The following is a 10,562-nucleotide window of genomic DNA, read 5'->3' on the forward strand; positions in this document are numbered from 1 at the left end:
GTGTGTGTGTGTGTGTGTGTTGGTTCTTCAGCTGCACAGAAACAAGAAGTCCACAGGGTTAGTGTTAGGATAACCCCTAACCCTGTCACCCTGTGGATCGTTGACTGTTCTCCATAAAGCAGAGGAGCTCAAAGTGGGGCCCGCGGGCCAAATTTGGCCCGCCAAGCCATTTGATTTGGCCCACCAACAGTTGCCAAAGTTACAAGGTTGTAACCTATTATCCTATGTATATACACAGTATTTCCATTGGTCAAATAACTATATAAAAGGGCTGTATACAGCCCTTTTTATATAAAAGGTAGTGAAGGTAGTTTTCATTCATTGTGCTGACTTTATCTTTGATTTTTTTAGGATTAAACATGAGACATGAAATGACAAGAAATATTTTGTTCAGGTTTAACCACACATGTAGATTTGCACACTTTATAAGACCACAAAAACTCATATTTTATCAATTTATGAAATGTCCCATGAGCCTTTCCTACTTGAGCATATGGCAGACTTTCTCCAAGTGCACAGACTAAAGCAAAAGAGGGCCATTGCATAGCTTAATCGTTAAAAATAAGGGACTTTACTTTTAAAAGTATTTGTATTTCATGTACTATATTACTGTATTTGGCCCGCTGCCCTGGATAGATTTTCATTTTGGCCCCCTCGGGGAAAATGTTTGGGCACCCCTGCCATAAAGCCTGCACTACTGCTTATCTCCTGTTGTTTCAGGACCATCAAGAAAATCCTTCAGGACCATCACACCCAGGACATGTACTGTTTGAATGTACAAACAGATGTTTCAGATCCATAAAGACTAAAACCAACAGAGTAAGAAACAGTTTCTGTCCTTCAGCCGTCACCATGAATGCTGCTAAATCTGACCTGGTGCACCTTCATGTTTACAGTCCAGCTTTAACTGCAGCTAAGAGGCAAGAGCATAAATGAAAACAGTTACAGACTCTGTTGGTTTTTAGGTATTTATTTTACTCTTGTTCTCTTTTTACTAAACATTTTATATCTTAGATTTGTTCATATTTGCAGAATCGTTTCATTGTTGCAACTCTGAGGAACAAACCTGAGGAAACGTTGGTCTGGTGTAACGTACGTCACTTGGGATGTTTTACTGATAATATATTTTTATTTCAGTTGAAACACTAAGATTTTTCCAAGCCAGGGGCCGTGTGTGTGCTGGGGGGGCATGTTTAAAAAAGAAGACCTAAGAATATGTCCGACCATCCTGGGTTTGTTCAGTGAGACTTCACTGAACTGGAAAACGCTGCTGGGCCTCGTGCCTTCCAGCTCAGCTGGAATCGCTGCGTTTACTGAAAGTTTTTCACTTACAAACATCCTTTATTTAACCAACATCCTGGATGGATTATTTTGTGTTTTGTATCGTCATCACGCCATCAGGGTTGTTGTGAGGAAATGTGTCAAAGGACCTAGTTTTTACTTTTGAAGCCAGTGGTTCAGACAGAGGTACTACAGAGTCCAATCACATGTCAACAGTTCTGGCCTGCTTCCCTTCTGGGGAACAGTTCATTTACTGAAGTTTCAAACTAATTATTCCTGAATTCCAGTCAGCTGATTCACATTTTACTGGAAGACCAGATCAGATTTTTAGCCTTTGTGGACAAGTAACATGATGCAAGCCAAGATTTCTCAGAATCCTCTAAAAAAATCATTGCTGGAAAATATTTTTAAACCATTTCAATCAAATCAAATCTGGACTCCATAAATCAACAACTTCACAGATCCTGTGCAAATAGAGAAAAAAATACTCAAAACCTTATTAAGAGTTTAGGATTCTTGGAGCAACTAAAGGCTAAAAAAGTCCCACAAACTAAGTAGAGGGTTGCTGAAAGTTGACTTAATAAAACCTTTTTAACTTATAGCTTTTGGCTTGTTCTGGAAGACAAACCCTGTCAGTCAAACCTGCCTAAAGCTCACATAAAACCTGCCTAAAGCTCACATAAAACCTGCCTAAAGCTCACATAAAACCTGCCTAAATTTGTTTTACCTCGAACACGTTGCGTCCCTGACAGCTGAATTTCAACCTACATCCATTTCAAAGTCATGTAAGTGACAGTGTAGTTTGGCTGCACTTATTACCATTTCAGCATCACATAAAGGTCAAATTATAAAAGCAAAGAGGAAGTGTTTTACGTTTGTTTGTGCATTTTATGTATATTCATGTATCTGCTGCTCTGTGCTACCTGAGCACTCTGAGCAGACGAACAAACCTTTAAATGTATCCAGAAACGTTGGAAGCGTAGGGTGTTTGTTGTTTTCTATGTTTTCATTTAAAGTTAGATCAGATCTATGAGAGCTGTGCGTGCACTCGTGTGTCCAGTCGTGTTTTCCAGATGTTTTCAGATCCAGGTGAGGTCGTGAGTGTGAGCGAGGCTGACTCACTTGTTGTACAGGACCACGTCAGGCAGCCAGATGTGTTTGGAGGGCAGCCTGACTTTCAGCATCCCGTCAAATTCCTCAGGGACCCAAGTCAGCCGGTAGTCCTGCCACTCCTGAGGGACAAAAAAATATATATAAACATCCTGCTTCAGTCCCTCACCTGTCAATCACACAGTGAGCAGACGACTCTGATTTATGACTGCAATAGGTTTGAAGAAATTTATAGTTATTAGAGGTTAGTACTGATGTTAAAAGCACCACAATATATTTTTAGGTTTCCCTTTTTATAATGTTGACAATGTTTAATCTATTATGTTTTGATTGATATAGATTAGTTACATGTCCGAATTATAAACAACACATAATGAAAACGTTATAATAACAGTAGATGAGACTTTTGTTTGAATGCCTGTGATTCAGCCGTAGGTCAGTAGGGGGCGAACGTGAGCATTGAAGACTCTGTATAAATGGATCAACTTCCTGGTTTGCGGGCAGTGTGTGGTTTCCTGTCAGATCCGTATGGCCATAAACCTCACTCCAGAATTCTGCTTTTGTATGGTTTTATTTCGTCTAACAATCATTATTTAACATTGGTGGTTTTCTACTGACTTGAGTCTTTGAACACAAATATTTCTTACAGGTTGATTCCCTTTTGGAGGTGGTGGACACAGTTTTGCCAATTCGCTAGATAGTTCAATGACATAACGACTTCTGGATCATGTGATTGGCTCACCATATTTATGGGCGATAATGGAAAAGAGTAGTATTGTTTATACCAGGGTTTCCTCCAGTGTATTATTAGTGTGAATTAGAAACATGGCGCTCTGTTATTGTGACATTAGATGATATACCGCTTTGCTCCGCCCCCCATACCTGACATTAAAAACATTACCATACCGCTACAGTACTATATAAAAATACCAGGATGATGACGTCACTGAGAACCATCGACAGCGTAACGAGCTTCCCATTTAGCGTATTAGCTTTTTTTTGCTAACTTTGGAAACCATTAAAGTACCAGTTACCTTCTGCTAAACTGGGTTTTACCAATTTTAAGTCCACTAAAAATAAAAATGTAAAACTTATATTTTTAGGGCGTTTATCCCAAATTTGAAAAATAAATAAATAAATTCTCGACGAGCAGTGTTTACAAGCTGCACCGTGGTTAGCATGTAGCATCTTTAGCTGCTAAACTTCAAACTAGGAGCGTTAAAACAAAATAAACAAAATTTTAAAAACTCATTTTTTTCTATTGTGAATTCTTTGCAGAGGGTGACCTTCTGAAATGTCTTGATTCACCTCATCCTTTTGTTTTTGTTCAGTTGGTCAATCAGGAAATAAGTACAGAATTCATCATATTTTTATTTTTTTTACCTTTAAAGACTCAAAAGGATGCGTTTGCAGCATGTTTTTGATCCTTCTCCATCTACAGCAGGAAAAGCTGGATCATATTTTGCTGATGTTACAGTTAACTGCCACAAAAAACAGTCGACCTGTACACAATTCAATTCAATTCAAAAATACTTTATTGATCCCAGAGGGAAATTAGGTGTATAGATCTCAAGTCCAGAGTTATTTAAAGAAAATCCACCATTTTGGCTTCCTCTACAATTTCAAATAAATAAATATGTTAAATAAAACTGACAAACTTTATTTTTAATAGAAAAAATCAGCTAAATTTTAGTTCCACTATTAAGAGGTTGTTGGATCTGTTCCCACCACTGGCACCACATTAGGGTTTTGTTCTAATTTTGTTAGCATGTTAGCATAATAACTTGCTATAAGTCTTTAACCCTTTTTATTGATTTAGATCTAAATATGTAACCAAGGGTCCAAGTTAACTAACATCTTTAACCTTTTCATCAGAAACAAGGTTTAGACCATTTGGTGTTTTCCTTTTCACCGACGTGTCGTCCACACTGTTGTGAAGTTAGAGTTGTTTCTCAAACATCGGCCTCGTTAGTTGTTCAGGTAGTCGTCGTAGCTGCTCCACAGTAGAGCAGGCAGCAGGACATCCTGCGACCCACAAAGCTAGAGAAAGCTGTGACACGCAGCGCTGCAGCTTTCAGCTCATGCATCATGCTCTGCTGGTGTGATGACAGCGTAGGATCTGATTAAACTCAATCATCACGCACCACGGCCAGCTTCAACCGGTTCCTGTGTTTGTTCCATTAATACACGACTCTGACCTGAGTGTGAGGGCTTCACTCATCAGGTGGTCCGTGTTTCCTCTTGTTTCTGTGTTTCAGATCTGTCACCTGAACAACAGAAAACTAAGTTTGGAGGAAATGAAAGAGTTTAAAGTCTCACCTGAGTCAGCCACACGTTGGTGGTCATCACCTGCTCTCGTTCATGCTGCAGGAGGAAAACACACAACATTAAAACTGTGACATCATCACAGTGTCTCCACCCATTGATCATCCATCCACACATCCATCCATCCATCCATCCATCTATAATCCATTTATCATCCATCCATCCACCCATTTATCATCCATCCATCATTCATCCATCCATCTATAATCCATTTATCATCCATCCATCCACCCATTTATCATCCATCCATCATTCATCCATCCATCCATACATCCATCATCCATCCATTTATCATCCATCCATCTATAATCCATCCATCTATAATCCATTTATCATCCATCCATCATCCATCCATTTATCATCCATCCATACATCCATCCATTTATCATCCATCCATCATTCATCCATCCATCTATAATCCATCCATCTATAATCCATCCATCTATAATCCATCCATCTATAATCCATTTATCATCCATCCATCATTTATCATCCAACCATTTATCATCCATCCATCCATCCATCCATCCATTTATCATCCATCCATCACTCATCCATCCATTATCTTCATGGAAGCAGCAGTTTGAGCAGGGACCTCTCATTCCTCAAACACTTCTTCCAGATCATCTGAGAGGACTCCAAGGTGTTCCCAGACCGTCTGAGAGACAGTCTCTCCAGTGTGTCCAAGGTGGTCTCCAGGGTCTCCTCCTGGACACGTGGGTAACCTGCCTAGTGAGGCTTCTGCACACCTCAGTGAGTGTGAAATTAGTGACTCAGAACCTGCTAACATAGCTTCAAAAACCTACAACAGTCCCGTATCAGGACACTGCTACGAAAATAGCTTCAATAACACTAAACAGCTCAACAAGTAAAAATTGGCTGAAGCTAATACTAATAGCCAATTGCTAACTGCTAAGACAACTGTCACAGGACACACAGTCTGTGTCACAAGTCTTTGGGACTGACACAATCCTTTTGATGTTAGTTTTTTAGTTAGCTGTTAGCAGATTTAAAGTTGGCAAAACCTAATTTAGTGGAGGCTAATTGGTCCGCTAACTGTTTTTCCAAAGTTAGTGAAAACACTAATCTGCAAAACCAAGATTTACACTATTAACTGTTAGCTTTTAGCGGTTAGCTTTTAGCTGTTAGCAGAGTAAGACTTTAGTAATAAATTTGACATGTTTTCATTTAGTGGAGGCTAATTGGTCCGCTAACAGTTTTCAAAGTTAGTGAAAACACGAATCTGCAAAACAAAGATTTCCACAATTAATCATTAGCGTTTAGCTGTTAGCTTTTAGCTGTTAGCATACTAAAACTTTAGTAAGAAATTTGACATGTTTTAATTTAGTGGAGGTTAATTGGTCCGGTAACTGTTTTTCCAAAGTTAGTGAAAACTCTAATCTGCAAAACCAAGATTTCCACTATTAACCTGTGTTAGCTGTTAGCTTTTAGCTGTTAGCTTTTAGCTGTTAGCGGGACCATGCCCACCACTGCTGATAAACATAAATGTGTTGAATAAAAACAAACGAATAGATTTAATAACTTGATTTAAAGCGATGCAGATTAAAGGACGAGGATTTGACACGTATTACTCACCACACTGATGAGCTGGGCCAACGACACCATCAGCTGCACGGTGACCAGCTCCGAGCCGTTAGTGGCGGGGCGGATCAGTTTGTTGTAGTGTGCTGGGTTTAAGAGATGCTCCACCAGCCGCTCCTCTGTGTCTGCCCCCAGGACACCTGCCACGACAGGGCAAACACTCATCAGCAAACAAACGTGCAATCACACGTGTCCTGAACAGTGTTTTTATTGTTTTATCACGTTAGCGTGTTGCTAACACCCGGAGCAGGCGGTGTTTGTTGTGGGGTGAGTTTCTCTGTTTGTGCCCCTCTCTCACTGCTACAACCCCTCATGGCTGCAGAGGTTTTTCAGCGGGGTATTACGGATCACTGGCAGCTGGAGCATGTCACCACAGCTCCACAGAGACGTCTTACATGATCTGACATCACAGGAATGACTCAACCCGTCTCACTGTCTCTGTCCTTCCTGTCTCATCCGCCGCTCCTGTCTCCATTTATTCCCCTCAACAGTGCAGCACTTCACCCTGACTGCCAGATCCTTTTTAGCTTTGGGTTATTTTCACTCCATCTCACACATCCCTGCTCGTCTACCCTCCTCCTCCTGCCTGCCGTCCATCCATCTGCAGCAGAGTCAGGCTGAATCTGTGAGTTTAAGCAGAACTGTCACAAAGCGCAGGAGGGGAGGCTCCGATGTGTTTTCTTGGGAGACGACGCATCAAGAAAAAAGAAAAACCACCTCGTTTCTCCATCCCTCCTTGTGTTTCCCTCTCTTTTCTTTTTGGCATCTGCTCACTGCACACAAGCTCTCAGAAGTCCCTCACACTCTCAGCCCGACATAAACACAGGCTGCTCACTGTGAGCTCAACAGATTCACACGACTCCTCTTTTTGCAGGCTGCTGACGCTGAAGGAAAGAAAACATGATGTCGACCATCTGAAGTTAGCTGTTGGACTTCATGTTTTAGGTCAGAGTCAAGGTCTGCGGGCCAAATGCAGCCAGCCACTGCATTCATAGCTTCAAAGATGTATTAACCCTTTAACATCTGAGGGTCAAAAAGGCCCAAAACTTTCACCTGGTATTTTTGGCTTATTTTACCTGTAAGAAGGACAATAATTGTCCTGTGAGTAAATAATTTTGCACCTTTTTCAATAACAACTAAAATTTTCATTATCTGGCAGTTAGTTAAAATTCATTGCATATTAAAATAGTGTATTCTCAGTTCTAAATGAATAAAAACCAAAAACGAAACTAGTTTTTTTAGGTTTACTAAGGAAAAAAATCACACCAAATGTACCTAACAATATGAAATGTAGACAGTATATTAACTATGTGCAGTGAAACGTTTTGATTTTTTTTGTAAATAAATGAAAAAGCAGTCCAAAAATGAAAACCATATACATGGTGTTTTTCCCCTTCCCCCCATCTCTCAGTGTTTGTGAAGCTGCCAGAAACAGTTCCTATGAAGCTGCAGACACAGGTCCTTCATCACATTAGGCACATAGTTCTACATCACCATGCTCCATTTCAGTCCTCCATCTGACAAGATTTGGTGAGCAGCTTCTGTCTCTCACCGTCTTAAAATAATCTGCTTTAACGTCAGCGATGACCATAAACTACATCTCCCACAATGCATTTAGATGATTTTACCCCTCAAAATGATGGCATCCCACCTCTAGGTGGAGGTGCACATGGGTTCAAAAGTTACCAGTGTTTGTTAAAACTAATTGTGTAAAATCATTTCATTGTATTTCCCTGTGACCCAGTTGTACTGGGAAATGGGAATTTCCCACTTACAAGTGATAAATTTGAACTGGAACGAGAGATTTCTCTGTTGCTAAGTGGGAGAGTTCAGAATTCAAGACGGCAGCTAAACACTAGAGGTGCTGGATTATTCTTGAAATAAGAAAAAACTGAGTCAAATCAAGTGTTTCAAGAATCTTACCAAGTAAAATGTTCTTACTCCACTGGCAGAAATGTTTGACTTAATTTCAGTCAAATCAAGTATTTCAAGAATCTTACCAAGTAAAATGTTCTTACTCCACTGGCAGAAATGTTTGACTTAATTAGAGTCAAATTTTCAGACTAACAAGACAAATAATCTTACACATTCTGAAAACAAGATGATTATTCTTACACAATCAGTTCTTGTTTAGTAAATCAGTCTGAAAACAAGATCAAAAAGACTTTTTGGCTGATGTAAGAGTTTAAAACTTGGTTAGGTGGACAGTTTTTGCAGTGTCAGGTCCAGCATGTAAACCAGACGCCCCTGATGCTGGAAATGAGTTTGGTGTGAACGCAGCATTATGGTTGGCAAAACATTTTAGTAGAAGCCAAATGTTTTCAAAGTTAATGTTAGCTGATTAGCGGTACCATGTCCACCACTGGGCATAACATGGCTACAAAAATGAGCAGACTGTCTCTTCATGGAGGAAAATCAAGACAAAGCACAAGTCAAGAGAGCAGAATAAAAGCAAACCAAGAAGACAGGAGAGATAAACACCACATCAGCTCAGATCTGAACTCCTCTGACACGCTGTCCTGTCTTTTATTTCTTCCTTTACTTCCTGTTTCCTCTGTCCTCCTGTGTTCACTGAACAGATTTTCTGTCTGTGGATCAATGACTGTTTCTCCCCACTAACATCACACAACTTCCTTTCTCAGACTTTCACCTTTTTTTTTCATATTTTCATCTTGATCTCCCTCCTCCCAGTCTCTTATCTTCTTGTGTTATCTCCCTGTCTGTGGTAGAAACTGTCAGTTTATCCCCTCCTGTCAGCACGTGTCTGGACTTATTTATTGTTCACGAGCACACGCCGGCTTTGTGTTTTTACGAGCGTGTGCGTCATTTTATCATCATGAGGGAAATAAAGGCTACTGTCTGCGTCTGAACAAAATGAGTGATGTATATTAGTCCCAGACGCACAAGGCAATAAGGCTGTGGAACGAGACAAGATGACAAAACATTGTCTGCGTCTGAACAAAATGAGTGATGTATATTAGTCCCAGACGCACAAGGCAATAAGGTAGAGGTAACCCTGGTGAAAAAAAACTTTTCTATTGTTTATTTTCTTTGTCTTTGATTTTATTTTTTACACTTATAAGAAGAAAATCATTTTAAAGTGTTTTTATTCTCTTTAAGTGAATAGNCCTTTCCACCACAGAGCGACTGATCTGTTTGCTGATGGATTCAGGCCACGTGCGTTTGATCAGGTCCAGAGGACTCGTGAGGTTTAAAGACAAGTGTAGACAAAATGAGGACAAAGTGAGAGATAAACTGAACAACAATCGTCTCTATTTATACAGTATTGGGAAGCAGGGGTTAGAAGAGGACAAAGTTTTTATTCTTTTCTGTTAACTGCCAAAGAAGCTTTTTGGCCTTAGCTGAGAGGTTTTATGATGAAATATTCCTAAATCCATAACAGAGGCATGCATTGATCTACTGGCAACACCCAGCTGGCTTCAGAGATCTTAATATTGATCCAACCTCCAGCCTGCACATCACACAGCACTCAAAAACAAAGTCATTCCACTCTGAACGAGCAGGAAGAGGAAGTGTTATTGTCTCACTCAACTGCACAGCCCAGAGAGCTACGCTGCAGCTAGCATGTTTCATCCACTTACCTGCACTACGTCTATAATTAGCTTTTTATGGAAGCGTCAATAGAAATGGACTCATTAAAGCTTTCTTAGAAATGCAAACTCTGCTTTATGTTTCCAGAAAACAAATATGGCTCAAAATGAGAGTGGAACAAAAATAAATATATATCACAACTCAACACAGCTTTTCTTCCCGTCGTGATTGACTTTTTTCAACTATAGATTCTGTGGTTATTTGGTAAAAACTTACAGTTCAAAGGTGAACAGTTTCCAGTTAAACAGCAATTAGTTCAGTTTCAAACAAAAATAAATATATTGAGAAAATTAGATTTGTTTCATAACTACGGAAGCTGAGAGCTGACGTTTTCCTCTGACAATTTTTTCCCACGGTTTCCCCCAAACTACACGTGATGACGACATATCATGTCGATGAAGTTTCCTACATCATGACACAGGCTGAAACTACAGTTTGTTTTCTACAGATAACACAGCTTCATCATCCTGCTTCTATAAAACACTTCATCAGTCAGCAGCTGAGGAGAACAAGCCAAAACAAAATCAATCACTTCCTAAACTTCACCCGTCAACCGGGGTTACAGTTTGTCCAGTTTGGTTGTTTCTGTTAAATATAAATATTAATATTGATATAATTAAAAGTTGGCAGAA

The 10,562-nt window shown here is 39.8% G+C and overlaps 1 protein-coding gene across 1 annotated transcript in view; it reads right to left on the minus strand.

The window, feature by feature from the left end:
* Positions 1 to 10,562, minus strand: part of chrnb2 (cholinergic receptor, nicotinic, beta 2) — a 29,059-nt gene that overhangs the window by 6,120 nt on the left and 12,377 nt on the right. Inside the window, exons 2-4 of the mRNA XM_014025429.1 lie at positions 6,313 to 6,458; positions 4,711 to 4,755; positions 2,404 to 2,513 (exon numbers count right to left, since the gene is read on the minus strand). Coding sequence (XP_013880883.1) covers positions 2,404 to 2,513; positions 4,711 to 4,755; positions 6,313 to 6,458 — 301 coding nt within the window. The remainder of the gene's footprint in view (positions 1 to 2,403; positions 2,514 to 4,710; positions 4,756 to 6,312; positions 6,459 to 10,562) is intronic.

Source organism: Austrofundulus limnaeus, unplaced genomic scaffold (assembly GCF_001266775.1).
Source record: "Austrofundulus limnaeus strain Quisiro unplaced genomic scaffold, Austrofundulus_limnaeus-1.0 Scaffold474, whole genome shotgun sequence".
NCBI lineage: Eukaryota > Metazoa > Chordata > Actinopteri > Cyprinodontiformes > Rivulidae > Austrofundulus > Austrofundulus limnaeus.